Raw genomic sequence first — 24,687 nt, forward strand, 5'->3', positions numbered from 1 at the left:
TCATGGAAGAGATCGGATGTGATTCTTGACTTGCGACCCGGCGTAGCTCAGACTTTCTCAGTCATTTCTCAGTGCTTCTTTTTCTTATAAAACGAATTTAAGCTTTTGTCTCTCTTGCGAGCCTTTTGAGAAAGTTGAACTTACTGCTTTCAAAGGCGGGAAAAGGAACGGGTTTGACAGGAGACAGGCCCCTTCCACACATGCAGAATAATGCACCTTCAATCCTCTTTCGGTGCACTTTGCAGCTAGATTTTACTAAGCAAAATCCACTTATTGGCTCATTCCGCACATGCAGAATAATGCACTTTCAAACTGCTTTCAGTGCTCTTTGAAGCTGTGCGGCATGGCAAAATCCACTTGCAAACAGTTGTGAAAGTGGTTTGAAAATGCATTATTTTGCGTGTGCGGAAGGGGCCGTAAACAAATGTGAAAGTGGATTGAAAGTGCATTATTCTGCATGTGTGGAAGGGGCCAAAGACTGCACTTTTGATGAGGGGTGTCCTTAGAATACTTCCTTTAAAAAGAAATGTGGACGGCTAAACTACAAAACTTGGGGTGTTTTTCTCCCCTTGGTTTTTGGCAGTTGAGTGTAAACCCATTGGCGAGGTCTACCTGTAGTTAAAAATAAGCTTGGATTTCTATTGCCCATTAAAGACTAACAAAGTTTTATTCCCGCATAATCTTTGAACATTCTTCCAGAAGCTGTTCTCCTTTGTAGCCCAAAACTTAGAAAAACCATGAAACTCTGGTTTATTTTCCACAGAACATCCATGAGATTGCCCGTTCATGGCACTCACCTGAGCTTGCTGGAATAGAAGCCTTTAGTCTTTAAGTTCCTACAACAACCCTATTTATTTAGGATGTTGAGCACTTCATACAGCTATTGTTCTGGAATTAGTCCATATGAGTGAAGTTAACACAAAGTTCCCATTACATTTATTTAATACATTTAAATAAATGTATTTAAATATATTCTTCCTGTGGGTATCCAAAGTCACTCTCATCATCCATCTCTCATCTATTCTTTCCTCACAACAATCCTGTAAAGTAATTTAAGTTGAGGGCATGATTGCTGCAAAGTCACCCAGTAAGCTGTATCAGAGTGGGGATTCAAACAGGATCTCCCAAATCCTAATCCAGTGTGCTAACCACTACACAGCAACCAATCTCTGCACATATGTGATGGATTGTTTTAGTCCCTTTTATCAAAAGTTTAAAATACCTGAAAATTACTACTACTAAAATTCTCCTTCCAGGCAGGAGTGAGGATTCAACTAAGACAGTTCCCAGTAGTGAATAATAGACAGCACAGTTACTCAGAATATGTCCCACAGAATTTATTGGTCTTACTTTCTAGTAAATTGACTCCGGAGCATAGCCTGACAGTCTTCAAGTCCTGTAACTGGAGCTGCACATAAGTTAATGCAATATAACTATTCAGGATTATAGCCCCATCAGTTTGCTTGTTTAGACTGGTTTACAGCATGCCTAATATGGCATGAAATTGTCTTTACCAAGGGTCTAACTATATTACATGCATATGCATTTAACCCAAGCCCAAGCATGTGGAAAAGCTATTGGGGTCGGAGTACTTCTTTTTCTCTGCCCGCTGCTTCTTCGCTTTGGTTGTGCACAGATGCATATAATGTGCAGTTTGGTTCCACGAATGAATGTTTAAAGTTGTGTGAGTTTGGACTTGGATTTTAAGTGATTTCCCCCCCTCTCTTTGAACAAAGTGGCAATTAGGAGTTCCATAGTAAAATGGAGAAGGCAGGACATAGACGGAGAGTGTTTGAAAAGACAGCAGCGCAAGAAATGGAAAAATCAGATTTTCAATTGCGCAGTTCTGTACGAATGTGCTACTCTGGAAACTGTAGCCACGGATGGACTTGACAGCTCAAACAGAGAAAGAATCCAGATTTTAAAAGAATAGAATAACGCAGAGTAGTGAACTGTGGATTACACTCTTAACAATTCTGAAGGTTGAACCTTCAGTTTTTAAAATTGTAATTTCAGTGTGGCATAGAGGTTAAGAGCAGGTGGACTCTAATCTTGAGAACCAGGTTTGATTCCCATTCTACATGAACAGTAGAGTCTTATTTGGTGAACCCGATTTGTTTCCCCACTCCTACATTCCAACTGGGTGGCTCGTCACTATTCTCTCAGAACTCTCTCAGCCCCACCTAACAAGGTGTCTGTTGTGGGGCGAACTCTTCTTCTTCTTGTAAATTCCAACATAACCTTTTGCATCTATAGGTTGATGTTTGGAATTGCTTCTGTTGGCGCATGCACCTAAAAACATTGCACTGACAATGGAGTGTGGCTTCCATTGTGCTGTCTGGCCTCCAGCTCCACCCACTCTGGGCCATGAAAAGCTGTTAGATCAGATAGGCACAGGGGATTCTGGATCACATTCCGGGCATGTGTACGCTAGCCTACTGAAAAAATGAGAGCTTCTGGTTAGTCAGTGCTGCACATAGTGTGTGTCTAGAGCACCCGAATTATAGAGAACATTTGGTTTGCACTGGGTGCCAGTGCAAGTTTGAATTTGCAAGGAAGTTTGAATTTGCAAGGAACAACTGAAGATCAATCCAGATTCTGTGAAGTCAGCCCTGAGACTGAGTCTTCGTGGTGGAAAGTGCCACCGAGTCACAGCTGACTTGTGACCCCATAGAAGCAAGAGATGAGCAGAGGTGTTTAGTCATTGCCTTCCTCTGCTCAGAGATTCTTGAATTCCTCAGTGGTCTCTTATCCAAATACTAATGAAGACTGACACTGTTTTTGTTTGTCTTTTGCTGTCAAGTCATAGCTGACTTATGGTGACCCCATAGGGTTTTCATAGCAAGAGGTGTTCAGAGGTGGTTTGCCATTGCCTGCCTCGGTGTAACAACCCTGGTATTCTTTGGATCTCCCATCCAAATGCTAGCCAGAGCTGAAGCTGAGAATGTGTGATTGGCCCAAGGTCACCCAGCAAGCTTTCATGGGGTGTGTGGAGATCTGAACCTGGGTTTCCCAGGACCTAGTCCAGCACCTTTCCTACTAAATCACAGTGGCTTAGCTTCTGAGATCTAACAAGGTTGGGCTAACCTGATCCATCCAGGGTACAGCAGAGATTGAGTCTAACCTTTATTTTTCTCTCTGCCCACAGAGGTACTTTAAAAAGGCTGCTTATTCTAGAAGTACACATTGGCAGATTCTGCATGGGCCAAAAACAGTGGTGTAAAAATGGTCTAAACCCTTTTACACCACTGTTTTTGGCCCATGAGGAATCTGCTTCAGTATATAAGAGGTGTCTGTTTCTTTCCTCAGCTTAGGGGGAACCAGTTCTGTGGGTTGGAAGTAAAAATTGGCCATGTAGAGCAAAAATTGGCTTCCAGGTCAGCTCCTTCTGTTCTTTCAATGTTCCTCCATGTTCTAGCTTTGGTGCTGCAATTGCTTATAATGCCACTTGGCAAATAACAGAGAAATTGGCATGGCAGCAGGTCGTGTTGACTGAAACTTGACATACGTGTGTTATTGTCAGCAGCCATGGCATTCAGACAAATGGCAGGTGACACATTTGTCTAGGACAAGGCTTGACAAACTCTAGGTTCAAGAGTGGCTAGAAATTTCATTGTGGCCAATTGTTCTCAGAATTTTTAAAATTGTAAATGCTTCCTGGTGATTCTCAGTAGAAGTGCAAAGCTTATTGAGGTGAGGGATAGATGTCAGCGTGAGAACCAGGGTTAGTGGTGGAAAGTGATTTTAATTCACAGTCAACTTATGGCAGCCCCATGAGGTTTTCAAAGCAGATGAAGTAATAAAAAAAATATTAAATGTATATCCCGCCCAATCCCAACCATAGTTGGGCGCTGAGCAGCTTACAAAACAAGATAATACAATCAAATGTTACAATAAATACTAAAAACTGAGCTTCAGTCTGATGGTGACGCATAATAAACAGGAGTTTCCTGTAGTAACCTATAAAATATATCTCCCTGTCTGGACAGTTTTTTATATATAACATTATCCAAGAGTTGGAAAGAACAAGAAGGCGAGAAAAAGAAGGGGAGGGTGCACAGTTGAATGTTATCAACCAAAATTTGTAGTTGGGATGAATGGTTGGGAGGTCTGCCAATGTGAATGCCTGCTTCTGCCTAGTGATTAACCAGGGCTGATCCTTCTTTGTTTCTGAGATCTGATGAGATTGGGCTAACCTGGGCCAATCAGGTCATGGACAATCAGGACTACCTCATATTTATTCATATTCTGCAACATTTTTGTTAGAAAAAGTCTAGAAACGGTGAAGAGTTTAGGAGTCGGTTTTACGGTAACAATAATGAGTAAGTATAATCACAAAAATACAAAACCTTGAAGTGTGGTAAACAAGCCTGGCTCTTAAATTTTGGAGGAGGCTCATAAAACCGAAGAGAATTGGTCAAGGCTTGATATAGAAAGAAAAATTACCAGAGCCACCTTAAACGAATTCCCCAATGTTTTCAGCAGAAATCAGGTCCAGGTATCCAAAGACAGACCCTCTTCAGCTAGGTTCTTTGGTTTAATATCTAGTTTAGGGGACAACTCAAGTAAATCCTCTTACCTCCATTTGGATGTTGACGAGCTGCTAGGTTTTGCTTTTAGCAGCTGTTCTCTGTACACAAAGGAGTGAAGCAGAAAAAGGAATGGGGCATTCATGCAAACCCACAAGAAAGCAGTTCTGTGCATGCCACAGTTAAGTGTAGCATTTGACTGCAGCTACTGTATTGAAAACACCAACTAGCGTTGCTGACCTCCAAGTCGAAAATCAGGTTTTTTAGTTATAGCAAGTTCCCTTGAGGCTCCACCCTGACTCTGAACCCAGAAGCATTGAGGAGTAGAGGGCCGCAGAATTAAGCCTTCCTTTTGTGTCTTAAATATTTTTGTTCTAGCTAAAAAGCAAAGATGGTTTTAACATTTTAAAAATGCACTGCACTGAAGACAAGAAGATAAACAGTTATTGTTGGCAATAACGATGTCTAGCATGCAAAGGAACTAAGAAGTTCTGTCACTGCTTTCTAAACGAATGGAAGCTGTGAAAAGAAAATTTGCCCGTTCCCAGCGTGGTTTGGTTTAAAGCTGACTGAGGCAGGCACCTGTTAGCCATTGTCCAAAACACAGCAACGCTTATGTATAAGCCTCCCCAGAATATATTTGCAATTTTTTTGTGACATGTTTTTGAAAAATGTGCAGGGTCAGTAAAATGAAACGATTTTGGAGGCAGTAAAATGACACTTATTGTTTTAAAAGTGGACATCCTGATGGGTACATAATGCATTTAGTGTGCTGATATATATCTTTCTGTAACACAAATGGTAAAGTTGGATTCATGCTGCAAGTGAAGAACCTTCTGGGACTGTGAGTCTACTTAATAGTTCATGAGAGGATTTGTTTTGAACATTATAAATGGCCTTCATTTGCCATTCCATCTTCCTTCGCTTTTTTCCAAATGTACCCTTTCTAGACACCTATTTTGGCTTGTGGTTAGCTACAGCAATACATTGCAGTATCTCAAACATTACTCTTCCTTTCTTTGTGCTAATTATTGCACTTATTAGATGAAAGCATCTTAGAAGAACCATGCTCTTTGAAAACAATGAGGTAGAGCATTTAAAACAAATTATAATGTACTGAGACGGTGAAAAATCCATGCTGGAGACCTGAAATGGCCCCCATTATTACTTCATGCAATTAAAATACACCAGTGGTGGAGTCAATTACTTCATTGTTGAAAAAAGGATGCTTTCCTAATCATATCTGGAAACAAAAGGAAGCCAAACAGAAAAACACCACCCCCACCACTCTTGTTTCAGTTCCTACAGTTTGAAGACCGACAGCTTAAACAAAATTTGAATATCAGAATGGTCAAAAATAACTGGCCAAGAGAGTCCATTCTTCTTGGTCCAAAAAAACAGAGTTGCACTTACCTGTAACTGTTGTTCTTCGAGTGTCTTTTGTGCAGGCATGCAGTGGCATACTACCTATATGGACATGGGGTAACCCATGTCCTCGGGCATACACCTTTTGGTCACGTGGTGGGGGGGCACCAGGTGCTGGCCAAGTTTCTGCGCCTGGCCTCTCCCATGGTGTGGCAACCCAGCTGGCGTCCGGTGGCACCCCCATGCTGGGGCATCGCTTGCCGGCACCCAAGGCTAGGCCCAGCCATGCAGCTGGGAGGCCTCTTATGCCAGCGCAATCCCCCGACGGGGGAGAGGTCTCCAAGCTGTTTGGCTTAGAGGCCTCTCCCCGCCAGGTATTTGCCATGGTGCCCTGCCCCCCCATCCCTGCAGGCTGGCTTGTACCCTTCCCAGGGCTTGGGGAGGACAGGAGGCAGCCTGCAGGGAAGCGGAAGGGGGGGTTGAATGGGCGCCGCGGCAGCAGGCTGGCCCAGGAGCTGGCCTGCCACTGTGGTGCCTGTCCAAGCTGCCCCCAAGCCCCACCCCTGAGCACATTGGGGCACAGGGGTGGGGTGGGGGCACCCAGAGCAAGTGTTGTCCTTGGGTGCCATTTTCCCTGATACACCTCTGAGGCACGCATGGACTGCACTGCACTGAAGACATGAAGATGAACAGTTATTGTTGGAAGTAACAATGTCTAACATGCAAAGGAACTACAAAGAGCCAGGTGAATATTCAATTAGATAGGGCTGTAAGGTTAGCGACCCTTCCATTCTTTTGTGCCACCTCTTGTTTGTCCTTAGGCCAATAATCTCAGGTCTAATTTCCTCCTTTGAAGTCTCTCCTCATGCCCTATCTTTAGCCTGTTAGACAGCTAGATGCTCTCTGTCTGATAGCTCTCCTGTCTGAAATATAGTTTCCTAATAAACATTTAACTTTATCTTTAATCAGTTAATCTGCCACTTCTGTGCATAATTAGCACTCTGCCAGCAGTTAAGTGGGAGTCTCAGGGGTCCAAATCCCATTTTTCACTCAGAATACCAATTCAAGAGATTTGGAGGGGCGGGGGTTGTAGGGGAACATCAGAGCATGGGAGAGCGTTCCTCAATGCTTCCCTCACCTGACAATTCTTTGTAATGTAATTTTAGTCCACCTTACAGTGCACTTTTAATGGGCTCTAGCTGTGCAACTTAATTGTGGGGAGAGAAGGAAAGGAGGGTGGAGAAGGAACAGTTTCAGGTCAAGCATAAGGGAGAATTTCTCCCCTCTCCATCATTTGCCAGGGGATACTAAGATGTGAGTGGAGCATATGCCTTTACAATCTCTCCCCATCACAGTGAAGAAGGAACTGAGGGAGAGGGTTATTGGTCAGGTGATTATTGAGAGGGAACATGCATGAGACTACAGCCGTAACAACACTTTCTGGTGTTAGAAGCTCAAAATCTCACTGTTGTTGTCCTACATCAGAATGCAGTTTTCCCCAAGCCCAAAATATTCTGAGGGACCTGTCTCATCCAGCACACTCTCTTTTTAAACTGCTACCATCTGGCAGACGATACAGGGCCCTCAGAACTAGGACAAAGAGGTTTAGAGACAGCTTCTACTCTAGAGCTGTGGCTATGCTAAACTCCGCTGCTTCATATTGATGTATTTGGGGCTGTGTAGGGATGGGTGGAGGATGATGATGTATGAGTCTGAAATTGTGTGCATCGAGGAATGCTGCTGTAAATTTCGTTGTGCGTGCACAATGACAATAAAATGCTTATGCTTATGCTTATGCTTAGGATGCTGGGAAAGCTAAGATGAATCAGGAGGCATAAGAGGGATAAAGTCAGCCCTCCATTTCTTGAAACCCTTCACCCACCTCTATCATAAGTAACCCCCTTACATTTTCCGTTATTTTGGCAACTAAGCATGCCAAGATGACACCCAGTATGGTCCCCAGGAAAGTAAGCTTGAACTAGTCTACTCAACAGTAAATCCCATGTTATGCAATTGGGCTTACTCTCAGGAAAATGGCTTTTAGGATAGGAGCATTTAACTTTCAGGAGATAACTTGGTTGGGTAATATATAGTGATGGGAACAAGCAAATAGTATTTTGTCCCTTGAGCAAATTCATCATCTCTGATCTGCATCGAAAACAGCTGCTGTGTAGGTGTACCTATTTGAAAAGAAGCTCATTTCCTGTCTGCAACGTACCACCAAGAGAAGGTACACCCAGGGAAGACCCTTGTTCAAAGGCGGGAAATGATCTGTTATGATCTCTGATATGATCTCTGTTCCCTTTGAAAATGACAGTAGTAGCTGTTCAGTAGTGTTTAACTAAGTTAAACGTCTACAATACAGTGAAGCCATCTGCATTTCTGCTGGCATTTCAAAACTTGACCATATCTTGATTCAGAATTTTGAACTGTTGTTCCCACCAATACATTTTATGTTCATGAGATGTACAACAATTCTAGCCTCCTCTATGCCACTGCTCTTTGAGGATGGTGGGGAAACAGAATATTGTTTAATTATAATCTTTTCCTACATGATAGTTTTCAGGTTCAAAGTACTGATAAAAGATCCGACTGGTGGTTAGTGAAATTGTGTTACTATCAGCCTCTGATGTCTCTGAAACTCTTCCAGCCAACGGCACTCTGATCTCCCTGACCTATCTAGGTAATGTGAGCCCTCCTTCCACACCATCTTTCTCTTGCTATATGTTTGTCCCTTAGATTTTCTTGCTGTTCGGCTCTCGTTTTGCAGAAACATTCAGGTCCAATATTTAAATGGACATTTATTCCGTTCCATTCTGTGCATGGACAGCCCAGGGAGGAGGCATGGAGTTTCTCAGGCAGGAAGCCAATTTGGAGCTGTCCTTCAAAGAAGAAGACCAGGGGTTTCCAGCAACGGCAGCAGTGGCCCGATAAGCTGGAGATGTTGCAACAGAGAACTATCCAGGGCTGGAATGAGCTGGTGAGATGTTTAACCAGCAGAAATTGTAGCTCTGTTCAAACATGACGCAAGAAACTGGTAGCCCCACCTTTTCCTGTAGCCAGAGTTTGGTCTTTTATCCCACAAGAACTAGATAATTATGCTTGCTTCCTTGTGTGACCTTTGACTGCCAGATGTGTGCTTCTCTACCTAATTGGAGCTTCAGCTCTGATCCTGTGTCATATTAGTTCCTGTCATCCCAGGGAAACTCAGGAGTGCTAGAGGCGCATGGGTTCACTTACAATATTCCTGGTCTGCCAGTTGTTTGGAATCTTGAATGGGTGTGTGCTACTGCCTGCTGTATGGGATCTTGAATAGGAGTGTGCTGCCTTGGGTATACTGAGGACCTTGAAGGGCTCTGCTTTATTTGAAAAGGCCTTTCCGTCTGAGGAGTTTCTCCTCATCAGGGTCAGGGCAGATATTGACGCCTGGTTCCTTGCTGCTACTCTTTGATATTCCTCAGACTTCAAGTTTCTCACACTATCTTACCAAAGAACACTGGGAAAAAAATGAGTTTGCAGCCACCTGATCCCACAGTCCCAAGTTTTCTATTTCACCCTTAAGCCCCTCTTTTCTTAGCCCATTGGTTTCTTCTCACTTTCCTACTTTATTTTCTTTCCTACACTAAACTCATTTTGGTTGCCTATTTTCTACCACTCTTGTTGGAGCCTGCCATTTTACCCCTAATCAGTGAAATTCTAGTTTCGCAAGCCTCTGGTATCACGGTCACTCATGGCTAATAGCTTGCACGCAGACGACACCAAGAAGACATTTACTAGTTCAAGGAGGAAGAGGAATCTGATAACTGGCCAAGATTTATTGGAAGAACGAGGAGGAGCAAGTGACCCCTTCTTATGGGGCTTGCGTGCCTGTCTCTGAACCTATCAATTCTTCCTACGTGGGAGGAAAACATACCCAGTTTGAACTTTGAGAAGACTGACATTGAAATGACAATGGTTGGACTTGATGGCCTCTGCAGTAACCATTTGGGACATTCATGCAACAAGGCTTTCAGCTTCACTTCCATTTTTAAGCTACACTAGGGAAATATTATGATCAGATTTGCCATCACATTACACCACTGTCTTACCAATTAAATGAGGATTTGATGTAGGTGATGTCACTACAGTCTACAGATTTAACTGTGTTGGCAATTAGACATCTAAAAATAGCCAGAGTATTCACTATAGGATCCAGTAATCTTTTCTGGGACCTTCTGGTTTCTTTTACTTCACATAATTCATTCATCAAATTTACCAGAACTAAGATGAAGCGATGGCCTCTAGCATAGATGGGTTTAAAATGGATTGATTCATCTGCCAGGGGTTATGTGAGCCATAGTAGTGAAGGGAACCTCTGTTCAAACTCGATATACTTGATTAGGAGACCCTGGGCATAAACAACTGGGACTATATTTCCATTACACGTTTCCCAACAGCATCTGGCTGGTTTCGTCAGAGGCAAAGAGTTGCACACAATGGACTTCAGACCTGACCCTGTAAGGCAATCCCTGTGTTTTTACCTTTTGAGCACTTTAACATGAAGATCCAAAGGCACTTTCGCTGTCACAAAATTCATGTATGGGGGAGAAAGAAATAAGTATACTGTTTCTGCTTATCTCAAATTTTGATAAAAATTGTACATTTATTAAATATAAATGAGACAATACCCAAATTACTTCAATTCTGCAAATTGTATTATGAGAATCATTTAACTGCGACAAAGGCCAAGGGAAATATCTCAGGATCCCGTCACTTTTCAGATTTGCCTTATGCTTTGAAAAAGCATTTTCAATTGGCACTAGTCCCATTTGAAACAGGGCCTGTGGAGTGTTTTAGTACTTTACAAAACTTGAAGGGGTATGTAATGGCATATGCCTAAAGCTCTGACAGGGGGACACAAGTGTTAGGTTCAGATTTTGTTTCTTTTGAATTAAAAAAATGCAAACGCTGCAGTTTTATTATACCTTAGCTCAAACTGTTTTCTCCAGGAATGTCAGGTGAAAAATCTCAGAAGCAATGTGAGAGGAGTTCTACTGTGCAATAGTGCATTTTAGCTGGGGGGGAATAAGTGATAGCAAGAGCCAGTTCTTGGTACAGAAACAAAACAGCTTAAATATATCTACAAGTTTTTGATGTACAAAACTTGGGGTTATTGTGGAAACCAATGGCCTTTTCCAAGGAACTGTGATGCTGGGGATTTTGTCTTCAGACTAATATATGGAATTTTCGGTTGTGCGACGTCTAATAGCTGAAATAAAATAGGTATTCTCTCTTTTTTTTAAGATGACTGGTGGAGGGGAGGTAGAAATGACAGAGTGCTTTCAACTCATGCACAATGTGGAAATGTAGAGAGAACTTCTCCATTCATAGTAGTAATAGTCAGGCTCCTAATGAAATTGATGAGCAGTAGACAAAAGGAAGTACATCCTGCAAAAGGAAGTAATTGAGTCATTGAAAATAAAATATAGTTTATGCCTGAAATGTATCTTGAGTCTGAATGACATCAGATATTTTGCCACAAGTTAGATCAGAGTTATCCTTATCCGACTCACATTCCAGGCAGCCAGACAACAGCTGCAGAGATTTTATTCCTGAAGCACTGATGGTCCTAATTTGGATTGGGATTGCAGCATTGGGAGAGGGGATACAACCTATTTTCCATCCCAAAAGTGCTGAAGGGGGGAATATTTTCCCAGGGAGCGGCTGTATATACCCTATGCTGTTTAACTAGGGAGCAAATAATGCTCATGCTGCCATTTTGGATGGGGAAAATGGCATCAGGGGGAGGAGACCAAAGTCCTCCACATGCATTGAAGATTCTGATGGTTCTTCTGACCTGACTTGTGACAAAATGTCTCATGTAGTTAAATGGCCTTAAATTGGGGATGGATTAGACATATGCAGGGAGAAGTGATAAGGGGTGCAGTTGTATCTCCTGTTTTCCATGTAGTGTGAGTGACAGGACACAGGTGAACTTGGGAGCATGATCCTTTCTCTCCCCTCTATATGCTGTATTCTGGCAATTGCCAAAGATTTTCTATGCCACTTTATCATATATCCTCAAATATGTACTTCATTATTGCAAAGGGTTTAAACAAACGAAAGCTGAAATTTACAAGCATCCAAATTCTCCACTCAACAATGTGCCATGAACACTGAAGTGCAGAAGATGAATGGCTCTGGATGTTATAAATGTAACAGCTGATGTGTCTCAAAAGATAACAAAATATGGAAACAATCAAAACCTTCAGTTTCCAACCTGAACAAGTCAATACAGGTCACAGTAGTAAAGAACGGTAAATGAACAGAAAACAGACCTCTCAGAAATGTAGATAAAAAACCCTTCTGAAGGAAAATACTTGGGATAAATTCTGCCCATGCTTTTTGTAATAGACTGAACTCCCTTAAATGCTTTAAAAGTTAACTGTATTATGATAAATCAATCCTCTTCAACAATTGCCGCACAGTATGGGTTGCTCTTACACAAAATTGGAGACTAATTATTTTCTGACAGGCATGGGGAAGACACAATTAACAATGAAAAGAAAACAAAAAATTCATTTTGACAGGTGTGAATTGCTTACTTGGGTAGGAGTCACAAGCTTTTGAAGACTATGATCTGGCAAATATTTTCAATGAATGCTGCAAACTATATAGCATCGTTATTCTGTTGATCTGTGGCAATTTGGCAATTTTTGCCATTTGCCCTCCCAATACATTATGTTTATTAATGTTTCATTAATCTGTAGACCTTGGCATTTAAATATGACTTATATGCAATTAAATAAGTTAGACAAAGTTGCTCTTTGAATACATGCAATAGCTTTCATGGCTATTTGAGACTGTGCTGCATCCAGAATGCACATTTGGTTTAAAAACATATTTCTTGGGCTTTCTATATGTCAACAATATTCAGTGACACATTCTAAGATTGTCTGTCTCCTTTAGCTCTGTGCTTTGAGAAATTGCAGTGTTTGCTTGAGTTGCCAGTAAACCCATTTGTGCAAGTTCACTGTGCTACAAAAGAATTCTAATTATTTATACTTCTGTTTAGACTGTGCTGTTGACATTAAGGCTACAAGTTATTTGATGAAGTTGCTTTAACTGTATTTTAATTCATCACATAGGAACAGGCTATCTACTAAGCACAGACTCCATTTTGTTCATTTTTATACCATCATGCTGCTGTACTGATTTTAGTTATGATATTGTTACAGTCGATAGCAGTTTTATATATATGTAATTAAGATCAAAATTAGGTTATATAAGAACAAACAAGGAAGGAAAACTCCAAATGACATGTTTGTGCTTTTAAATTCTGCAGTCATAATGCTCAACAATAATGATATTCATGAATTCTACTTTTTATATTATAGTAAATATTCCAGCATTTTCCCTGAAAATAAGCCTACACAAACAGTCATAGTGAAAGTACTGTTCTGTCTGGGCAGTGGCCTCCAATCTTTCAAAATACTATAAATTCTTAAAGATAAGTGTTTTATTAAGATGATTATAAAATACAACACAATAAAGAATCTGCAATATTTATTAATTAAGGTTATAAGAGCATATTGTCAACACTTACAAAATAGTTAATAGTCAAAATAGTAGTGTATGTCAAAGTATACATACTGTAAAAACATTTTACCACTATGGTCGAAAATATTGAATTTCAGCAACTACACACAAACAATATATTCCTGGTATCACTAGTTGTGAGAATACTTCGGTCTACTAAATGGGGCTACACAAGAAAACATGTCTGAGAATCATTCGAAAAGTCCTGGTAGCAGTGAAGAAATCAAACATATTTAACAGAAACGAACAAACTTTTCATCACAAAATTGTGAACTTAAAAAAAAGGCTTATATTAAATATTTTCAGGAAGTCCAACAGTTATTCGACACTACACTGCAAAACAGATCCTGAATGCTGAGCGGATTTTGCTGAATTCAGAGAAAAGAAGTTTAAAACGTTAGTATCTCTGGTCAGGTCCTGCTAGTATATAATAGCCTGCAGGCACTTGAGATGGAAAGTTTGAGCTTGCATAGTTGTGTCAATGGAAGTTCATCCAATCATGGACCTTCCCTTGCTTCACTTTTGTTGTCATTCTTCATCATTACACATGTTTCATCAAGCTACTCATTCTAAATTTAACACTTAAATCTGAAAAAAAATATTTATAGTAGAAATTAAAAGTTCTACTGAATGTCATGATGACATTTCTTAGTAAGCAGTTGCAGAACTTCAGTCTGTACACTTGGTGTAGTGTTGAGGTAGGGACTGCACAGCAGCCTGCATATGAATAAAGATTTTCTATATTAAACATCCAAATTCTAGGGCAACAAATGGTATGCTTTTAAGAAGAACTGTGAACTTGGCTGGACAAAAATCTGAACAGCCAATCATGTACTTATGTAAGAAAATACTTCAACTGTTCTACCAACTCAAGATAATTTTCCTTTAAGACTTGAGAAGTCCAGAATTAAAATCCTACAGTAACAGAGAGTTGATCCTCCGGTGTCTGCTACATGTACTATTCTGAAACTTCTCGCATGAGCATCAGGACCAGATATTCAGAGTTCATTCCTGTCAAAAAGAATGTTTTAAAGACTTGTACAGAATTTCAGGAGTCAGCTGTTGTTCTCTACCGCATGCTTACACAAGGCTCACCAGCATGTTGAAGGTGCAAAGAGTGCTCAATCCACTTCGTAATATAATCAGCATGGCATTTAGCGCTGTACGGTTACGCTAGCTCTAACTGCTGGAGTGGCTGCGGTCCGTTCTCGCTCTTTTGCAATTTCCAGTTCTATTTTGGCTTTGATTTTATCCCAGTTGATTTCAAGCTGAAGAACGGAGGTGGGGGAGGGAAGGGGAAAGGAAAGCATCCATTAATCCTAATTAAGGTATATTCATGCCAATTTCCAGCACAATAGTGAAGTTAAACAACTAAATCCTGGCACTCTGGTGGAGACCTGGAGAAACTTATGTGCATGTGCAAACCTTTTAGCATGAACAAGAGAGGTTAGTCAATTTCATATCTGGTGGCACCCCTCACACCTCCAGGGCTGACTTACTTCAGGGTATTCCAGCCTGGGGCAGGGAAGGGCTTGGCAGTAAATCATATCAGGACTATTGCAAGAAAATGACTGTCAAAACCATTCTGCTAAACTGGGATTCTGAAACATGGAATATATCTGGCTTTAGCTGTTGTTTGGGCTTTAGCTGTGGGATCCAAATGCAGAAATCCCAGTTTGTTCTGCAGCAGTGCCTCTCCCAATCCCTGTAAACTCACAGAAAAACAAAGACCAACTGAGAAATGTGCAGCTCCAGTTGCAAGCAGCTCTCTGTAGTGCTTTCTAAAAATACCCCCTACCTTCCCTTTATCTCCTCACCACACACAGCTAATCGGCCTCCTCTGAGGAGAAATTTTTAAAAGCAGTGAAAAGGCAAAGGAGGGAGGAGGCTTCAAAGATTTATTTTGATGCAGAGTTTAAAAGTTCAGGAATGCAGTAAATAGGTTAGACAGAAAGGGGGGGGAAGGGAAAATAATCATTTCAATAGACATGACAAGAAGGTTTGCCCTGCTCTAGATCCCCACTTCTCCCCCTCCCTCCATTTTTTTGCAGGTGACCAACCAAACTGCACTTGCAGTGAGGCTCTGTCAGAATCCTGGCAATGTAAGGGAGCTTTGGATAACATCTGGGGATTCTCCTTAAAAAAGGATAGGAAAGAGAAGAACAGATTAAATAAGACTTTGGGAAAAAATGAAGTCAGTTATATACCTATCTGATAAATTAGCCAGGGTTTGTGCAACAAACTGCAGTTTAAGCAAACTACTTTACAGTGAGGTTCTGAATGCAGCCAATTAACAAATCCTATCCCCAACAACTGAACTCTATGGTCCATGTTTTTTTAAATTAATTTTTATTAATTTGAGGATATATTTCTATCTTGATCTCCATTTTTTTGGGTGACTTGATTTTTATGTTTAACTTCAGAAGGCACTATTATAATAGATAACAAAAACTAATGCATCAAGTCACCACCACAATTAACTGTTGAACAATATCAGATATTTACCAGTGTGGCCAATCTTCACCACAATCTGAGGTGTGGTCCTTTATTTTATTAGAATTAATCAACAGCCAGGATTCAAATAGTGGTGAAACTTCATAATCTGACATGTTATGGAAACCAGTAAAAAAGTCAAGTATTTGCCAGCAGGATACATATTAAGCCTTTGCACAAGCCTAAAGAATTCTTTGGATTCCAGCCTACAACTTCCCCTGTTTGTGTGCTGAGTCTACATTTCCATCAAAGAAGGCGCAAATAACAGCTGTGATGTCAGAGCCAATAACCTTCCTTTGCCACAATTTGTTGTTTCAGAGATCTGTTATAGTATTGCCAAAACTTTCAAGATACTACTAGCTAAGCAAGTCCCGCAGACTGCTTTTCGAAGTTTCTATCTCTGTTATACAGAGGAAGAATTGAACTCACAATGTGGGTTGCCTAAATCTGCATATGATTTTCAGATAATGTTCATTATATCTTACCAAAGCTTGCTCTTTTCTGAAAGATACTAGTGCTGTTGGTGTGCTGGTCTCACAGGATGTTAGCACTGGGACCAGTTAAGATGGCACCTTCTACTGGTTCAGCTTGTGCGAGTGAAGCCACAAGATCAAAAACTTCAGTAATTTAAAAAAACCCTCACTGTAAGGTCTTTCTCTTCCCTCCTTTCTACATCAATATTACTCGACTGTATAATAGGTAAACAGCATGATTGTCAAGACCATCAGGGGACATATCCTGACACACTTTGGCTCAGCTCTGTATAACATTAGAATTATGCCTCCAAACGCCCTGGAAAGTAGAAGATAATAAATCGTGAAATTCAAGTGCTGCAGAATACTTACCCCTTCTGCATACTGCAAAAATCGCTGATTCGTTTCTTTTTTACCAAAGTCATCCAAGAACTTCTGTCTGTAAGCCAGAACTGTGTCAACGTGTGTCTTGTGTTTCACAGCAAGTTCTAGTGCTCTAGAAGAAAATAATAATGAGCTCATCAGGCTGAACTCTGAAACTGGCCTTATTACAAATGCTTGGGTTTTTTAAAAAAATGCTGTGCGAGTGATTGCACTGGTGGAAAGTTTTCCTGACATAAAGCAACCAGAAACCTAGCATTAGTACTGGCAAAGCTGATGGGCTAGACACTTTTTATGAAGTATATCGTGAGAAGCAGTTATGTTTCTACTGACCTTACAGTGCTATGAAAAAAAAACCCCTGTCATTTATGGTTTCTATTTTGACTACACTACTCTCAGAAAGACCGTGCCATCATTTTAAAGCAATATTACTATCATCAAGTTTAAAGATAGATTCATGCATCTGTGGGCAGAGTCTATTATAACATGCAATGGACTACTGTGGTCTCAATGGGAAAGTATGACTAGATTTAAACTTGTGCCATCTGGGAGCCACTGCGTATGTCTACCCAATAGTTTCAATACACATAAGGAGCTTTGAATTAGCAGAGTCTGAACCATTTGCTTCAGTGTTGGTGAAGGCTCTGTACGTGCAATAGGGACAAATATGACTTTTCCCAACAATGATATGAATGGGGAGTGCCTGCTCATCTAGAGCCTGCTAACCAGAAGCGTAGCTAGGCCAGAGTGCGCCTGGTGCTCACTCTGGCTTTTTCGCCCACCCCCCCCCCACTTACTTTTAGGAAAGGAGCAGGCTGAAGAAGCCTGCCTGCGTTGCCTGGGCCTGGTGGGAACTACATTTCCCAGGGGCTCCTGGGAAATGTAGTTCCCACCAGGCCCAGGCAACGCCGGCAGGCTTCTTCTCTGGGATGTTCGATTCCTAAAAGTAAGTGGGGGTGCGCTGTGTGGGAGGGTACACCACGGGGGGCAGGGGGCACCGCGGAAGGGGGCAGAGGCTCCGCGGGGGGAATTTTCCACCCCCACGTCACCAGAATCGATGTACCCGGTGCGTTGCGCACCCCCCATCCCCTGGTGGCTTCGCCACTGCCGCTAACCATGAATTATGGATTGGAAATATTTAGTGAATCGCTTCTGCCCTCTCTAAAAAAAAGCAACTACAACATGAAAACCAGGGGATTGAAGCTTAGAAGAAGAGAAGATGAAGAGTTTGGATTTATACCTCCCTTTTTCTCCTGTAGGAGACTCAAAGAGGCTTACAATCTCCTTTCCCTTCCCCACCCACACAACAAATACCCTGTGAGGTGGGTGGGGCTGAGAGAGCTCCATAGAACTGTGACTAGACCAAGGTCACCCAGCTGGCGTGTGTTGGAATGCACAGAGAAAGGTGGCAGAGCAGCTCACATAAATTTGTGGAGGAAATGACCTTTTAAACAACGACTTCCTAAACTATTCTCTTAGAGAGCAATCCTAAGCAAGTCTACTCAAAATTCTATTCAGTTTGTTCAATTGGACTTTTTCCCAGGAAAGCGTTCTTAAGATTACATAGTTAGTGTATTACTGTACAACTAGGTCACATTTCTGTTCTCCAGGCCTTGTCTCTCTACCAGGAGAGGAAGCGTACCAATTGCCCACTGGTGGAAGCCCTACTGGCACTCCCCATCCCCACACTAGTGCTCAATGGGGCAGTGGTGGGAAAATGGGAGGGGGGAGGGAAATTACTACAATGTGCAATATAGTTATGTCACTTCCAGTTTTTCAGCCAGAAATGATATCACTGTATCACACAATACTGTTCCTGCCTGAATGTGGCCCCCAATCTTCTGGCAAGTTGCTACCAAAGGATTGGAAATCCTACAGAGGTGACAATTTGAGGGAAAGTAGACCGTAGAAGACACTTAACCAGTCCTTAAAATATCAATAAATAGCAAATAACAAAAATCTTCAGAATATGACAACTTGGAAAGATGTGTAGGCCAGGAAACTGGAGAGAGGTCAACCAAAACAATGGCCAGGATCAACAGAACTACAAAATTATTTAACAAACATAATGGCCAGGATGTTAGTTCCGTGTGCCCAGTGGGGTTTGGGGCATTTGTCTGAGTCACAAATCTGAACCCTTTTTGAAACTGAGGAAAGCTTCAAAGACACTTTGAAGGGCACAGATAGCTTGTCTTCAAAATACAATAAAATAATTTTATTTGGTACCAGCCAGTCCCGGGACCCAACTAAAGTAGCTGTTTGAATCCCAGCCATTATACATTAATATAACCAGCATCAGAAAGACTCAATATGATCCTTCTGAAAAGCAAAATGAAAAGTGACCTACATTGGTTATTTAATTCTAATTTTAAAAAAAAAATCACAAGACCAGATTCTCTTAAACATCGTTTTAATGTTAATTCTGAAAGAAAATGTTTGATTTTGGGGAACGGAGTAGAGTCAACATAAATATTTCTCTCAAATATTTGGGCTAGTGTTAAGAATTTTAGTTAATAAGAGTAGGCATTACTGGCCTAACAGAGCAATGGAAAATAAAGTTACAACTATAAACCTCTGATTTTAGTAAAATCTATAAGAAATATTCTACCTTTCCCAGTTGTAAAGGTTAATATTGACTTGAATAGCTTGGTAAACAAGGCCAGCTTGAAGAAGCAGCATTTCAGCATCTTGTACGTTTCCACTGAAAAGCAGAATATGAGCCAATTTTGATTCTTTTGATGGAAGATCTGTGATGAAACTGATGTATTGAACTTTGTCTATCTGTTTTTAAAAATATGCAGATATTGCAAGAAAATGAGTGTATTTGAAGTAACAAATCTGCTTTGGTATAAAAAAAAAGTTAATCTCCATTTTCTTACCTCACCAATGGACGCATAGGCTATTTTTGCTGTATTTATATCCTTGCTGGCAACTGCCATAGCAGCTAAACATGCCCACAAAGTCTGATCCTAAAAATGCAATCAAGATATAAAGATAATGGCAGTGTAGTCTCTTACATTAATACAAGTATTCATTTCCTGTCAAATAAAGTTGGGTTGACCTTCGCTAATGAGCAGCAGACTCAAATCTGGAGAACTAGGTTTGATTCTCCGCTCCTCCACATGAAGCCTGCTGGTTGACTCTGGGCCAGTCACAATTCTTTCAGAACTTTCTCAGCCCACATGGAGGCAAGAAATGGCAAACCACCTTCCAATGTCTCTTCCCTTGAAAACCCTTTAGGGTTGCCATAAGCCAACTGTGACTTGACAGTACTTTCTACCACCAATATCATTTCATGGTTTCAAAAGTGGTTTTCTCATGGGATCGTTCCCTTCCACATTATGGACATGATTCAAAAGTAAGACATACAAATTCATTGTTTTAAACAGGTGAACATGAAGAATGTGCTTAATTCTCCCAGCAAATAGGTCTTAAAATAGTTTAGCTTTTTTGGAGGGTGGTCATTGTGTTTAAGACTGGCAGGGGTAGAGTCCCTTGATTGAAACTATGTTAACAACATATTCAACATATGGTTATTCTGGATGAAAAACTCCTTTTGTAAACCGTTGTTACCCAAACTTATATACCTGGGTTAGGGCCATAACATGCAAACACATCCCCCTGCTTGCATGGAATAAAGATGTGTATTTTGGGCACCTCTATGCTTGGATCTTTTGTCTATGTGCACAAAGGTCCAGATTCCAATCAGCACTTGGAAAAAATATGTACGCCAAAAAAGGTATCTGGATTTTTAACATTCTGGAAAAAAAATGAGGGGAAATAAACTATTGTATAAATGAGCAAATGAGACCAAATTAAGCTATGCAATACAGAAAAAGCAGAATGGAAAAAGTAATGGAGTAAACAACACACAAAAAGCTGCCTGCTTAAAGGGGAAATAACAAGCCTATAAAAGAAAAAGAGATACATGAGCCTGCCCTGAAAATAAACAGGGAAGGAGGGGGGGCTGTCTATGGTGGTGATGAAGCTGCTTCAGGGAGGGGAGGGAGAGTAGTCTGGTGGCAGGTCCATGAAGCACAGAGTTCAGATCGGACAGATGAAGGGTCACCTTAAGGCTGGTGGGGGGTCTGCAACCTTGCAGGGTTGCAGGTAATAACTCCTTTAAAACCTGACACTGTCTTTCTCACCTGGACTCAGCCAGGCTGCCATCTGCCAGGAAAGCCCCTGGAGCTCAGCGGGGCTGCTGGGGGGTCTGCAACCCAAGGCAGCACTGCTGAGGTCCCCCATGTGGTCCCGCCCCCCAAGAAGGACCCAGGGGAGGGGGAAATGAGGCCACCCAAAGACCCCTGACCCCCATTCAAGGGGGGAAGACTGAGGTTAAGATTGCGCTGAAAATCTGCGCTCCTGCAACTCCCTCCCGTTTCCCGCCCTTCGCCGCTCACCTATTCAAGAGGATCCACCAGCGGTGCTCCGCCCCCACCCCGTCATCACCAGCATCAGCCAACCAGGAAGCTGAGACAGGGAAGCCGGAAGTGGCTTGGGATAGTCGTCTCGGGCTGTGCCTCTCTAGGAACGGGGACTCTTTCCCATTAACCCCTAGGACAACTCTCCAAAGGAAGCTGAGAGGACTCAAGCCACGCAGAGCCGCAGTACAAGGATGAAAGAGCCGTATGCGGCTTTTGGAGCTGCGGGTTGCAGACCCCTGGTCTGTGCAGTTCTTCCTTTTGCGCGGAGTGTTCCCATGGAGATATCTGGAAGTTCGATATGGCTGGAACCTTCTTGTCCAGCTGTTTTGCTAGCTGGAGAAGTTGTTGGATTCAGCCCATCACTTATAGTTTAGGAAATCTGAGTCATTATTAGAGATCAAATTATTTGGGAGGAGGTCCTTGGGGGAAATGGCTCTTGACTGAAACCCTCTGTCACACATGACTGAAAAAGGAAACTGCTCTGTATTCTGTGGCATGACTCAATGTCCTCTGATGCAACTTTAATTCAGGTTCCAGCTATCATTTCTAGGCCCACATTCTCTTGTACAGAAAAGGGGAAACAAGACATGACAAAACTGGGGGCCCCCAGCGTGACGGTCTTGTGGGCATCAAAGTACAAAAACATTCCATAAACAAACTCAGCAAAAATGTAACTGAGAAATATTCTTTTAAAATGTTGCACTGTGAGCCAGGGTGACTAATTAAAAATAATTGCCCAGTGTTCAAGAGCACCCTGTACTGCTATGCAAAGATTTATATACCTGTACGTTCACAATTACCGAAACAGAACCTGCTTTTTGTCACCCTCTCCAAGTTTTCTATACAGTTTGTTTCCTTAAATGAACAGGTAACATATTTTATGTGATACATTTTAGTTCCATCTTTCTGCTTTCAAGAGCACTCAAGGTCATAATTGTAAGGAACCTCAAAGGACTCGAAATATAGCAACTGAGTTCAGTTCTTTTATTTCATAAACTTCAACGATCACATTACACGCAATGCGGATTCTGACTTTCCCGGGCTCAAAGTGTTGCTTATACGGACAATCCAGCCCCTCCCCGAACTCCCAAGCACAATTCCCACGGCAGAGCGAAAAACAAGCTTCAAACACATAAGATAAGTGCAGCAAGGTTAAAGACAGTAACCATCCCGGGCACGTAGCCCAGAACGTGGAAGGCGCCAAGGCCAGGATAGCGGAGCAGAAACTAACCCCCAACCTTACACTCCACCTCTCCCACGAAAGCTCCCTCCCCACCTGGCTTATGAGGGAAAGCTTTATGGAAAGCAGAAATCAAAGGGGGGGCATCAGTATTTTCCACATACACCCATTGATTATGGCCAGAGGGATATCCCACCCAGGAAACCAAATATTGCAAACGTTTGCGAACATAACGAGAGTCCAGAATAGCATCAATTTCGTAATGTTTGTGGCCATCAACGATCACCGGCGGGGGAACCTCCGTTGGGTCATGCCAGGCATCTGAATCTGGAGCCCGCTTGAGTAAGCTAGAATGAAATACAGGATGAATGTTACTGAGCGAATTTGGTAATTCTAAAAGAGCAGTTACACCATTGATCACCTGGGTGATCCGAAACAGACCTATGAATTTCTTGCCTAGCTTGGAGTACTTGTGCACATCCCTAAGGTTTCTGGTGGACAAATAAACCCATGCCCCTACTTGCAGGGGGAAATCAATCCTACGTTTGTCCGCCTGATTTTTCTGCGCTTCCTGCGCTTGTGAAAGCGAGGAGGAAACGGTTTTCCAGCCTTCAGCCAGAGACTGGATCCAGTCGCCAAAGTCGGGGGGTTGAAGCGCATGGTCGGGGAGTTGGGGCAACGGTGGAAACGAACGGCCCGACACCACCTCAAATGGTGTTTTGTTGGTGCTACTATGAACCGCGTTGTTATAGGCGTACTCAGCGAAGGGGAGAAGGTCAACCCAGTTATCTTGATGATAGTTGGTGTAACAACGTAGGTACTGCTCAAGAGTTCTGTTGGTCCGTTCGGTCTGGCCGTCACTTTGCACGTGGTACAGAGCAGCGACAGCCGATGCGGTTCCCAGAATCTCCAGGAATGCTTTCCAAAACTTAGATATGAACTGGGGGCCGCGGTCGGAGATCACTCTCTCCGGCGCCGAGTGCAAACGGTAGACATGTTGGATAAACAATTTGGCTAATTTGGGTGCTGAGGGGATGGTGGGGCACGGAACAAAGTGCGCCTGTTTGGAGAAAAGATCCACCACCACCCATAAAACTGTATTCCCGTGGCTCTCAGGAAGATCCGTGATGAAGTCCATGGATATCACTTGCCAGGGTCTGGCAGCCGAGGGAATGGGGTGTAATAATCCGTGGGGCTTACCGGGGATGCCCTTAGCCTCCGCGCATGTCGGGCACCCCTTAATGTACGCTTTAATGTCCTTGCGCATGGTGCGCCACCAAAACTGTCACCTGAGCAAGTGGAGCGTTTTTAAAAATCCAAAATGTCCCGCTTGGTGAGCGTCATGGCCCGCCAGGAGAACCTGCTTACGTAGGATCGGCGGAACGTACCAACAGTCAATTGCAAGAGGGGGTCGGATTCCTCCTTCGGAACTTCCTGTCACCCTGCCTCCTCCAAGTGACGTAGAAATAGTGATACAACGTCCGGAACATTCGTTGGGGGGGTGCCGGGGAAGGGGCTGTCTGGGATCGGGTCACCGCCAATCCCAACTGGGCGGGCGAAAGGATGGTGCGAGGTATTGTGCGTAAGGAGGTATCCGCCCCCTTAGGCAGGCGGGACAAGGCATCAGCCAACTTGTTGCTATTGCCAGGGAAGAAATGGACTGTGAAGGTGAACCTGGAGAAGAAATCAGCCCATCTCAACTGTTTAGCCGACATTTTGAGGGGAGTAGACAAGGCAGCTAGGTTCTTATGGTCCGACCAAACTTGGAAGGGACGGGCAGCACCTTCCAGCCAATGCCGCCACGTACTAAGGGCCTCCTTGATGGCAGCTGTTTCCTTGTCACCAACAGTCCAGTTAAGTTCAGGACCCGATAGTTTTTTCGATAAATAAGCACACGGCACAAGTTTATTATTTTTATTTTTCTGCAAGAGAGCTGCTCCTAAGGCTTTGTCCGAAGCGTCGACATGTACGATGAAGGGCAAGGCGGGATCTGGGTGTTTCAATATGGGCTCTGTAGTGAAGGCAGTTTTTAAAGCTTGAAACGATTCTTGACAACCTGGGGACCAGGAGAGGGAAGCCCCGGGCTTAGATGCCTGAGGTCCTTTTCCCTTGGTGCGCAGCAAATCTGTAAGCGGTAGGGCAATTTTGGCAAACTGGGGGATGAAATCTCGATAGAAATTGGCAAAACTCAAAAAGGATTGGAGTTCCTTGCGGGTTGTGGGGACAGGCCAATTTACAACCGCTGCCACTTTTGCAGGATC

The 24,687-nt window shown here is 42.5% G+C and overlaps 1 protein-coding gene across 5 annotated transcripts in view; it reads right to left on the reverse strand.

Moving 5' to 3' along the window:
* Positions 1 to 13,424: 13,424 nt before the first annotated feature.
* IFT80 (intraflagellar transport 80) overlaps positions 13,425 to 24,687 on the reverse strand; it is an 83,826-nt gene continuing 72,563 nt past the window's right edge. For 2 of the 5 annotated variants that reach the window (XM_048505864.1, XM_048505863.1), the window contains 4 exons: positions 19,699 to 19,788; positions 19,428 to 19,600; positions 16,811 to 16,934; positions 13,425 to 14,740 (listed from right to left, as the gene is read on the reverse strand). In XM_048505864.1, the coding sequence (XP_048361821.1) occupies positions 14,627 to 14,740; positions 16,811 to 16,934; positions 19,428 to 19,600; positions 19,699 to 19,788 (501 nt within the window). In that variant the 3' untranslated portion in view covers positions 13,425 to 14,626. Of the gene's footprint in view, positions 14,741 to 16,810; positions 16,935 to 19,427; positions 19,601 to 19,698; positions 19,789 to 22,717; positions 22,774 to 24,687 lie in introns of those variants that run through there. The other 3 variants (XR_007245269.1, XR_007245270.1, XM_048505865.1) reach the window with 3 other exon arrangements.

This window comes from Sphaerodactylus townsendi, linkage group LG08 (genome assembly GCF_021028975.2).
Source record: "Sphaerodactylus townsendi isolate TG3544 linkage group LG08, MPM_Stown_v2.3, whole genome shotgun sequence".
NCBI lineage: Eukaryota > Metazoa > Chordata > Lepidosauria > Squamata > Sphaerodactylidae > Sphaerodactylus > Sphaerodactylus townsendi.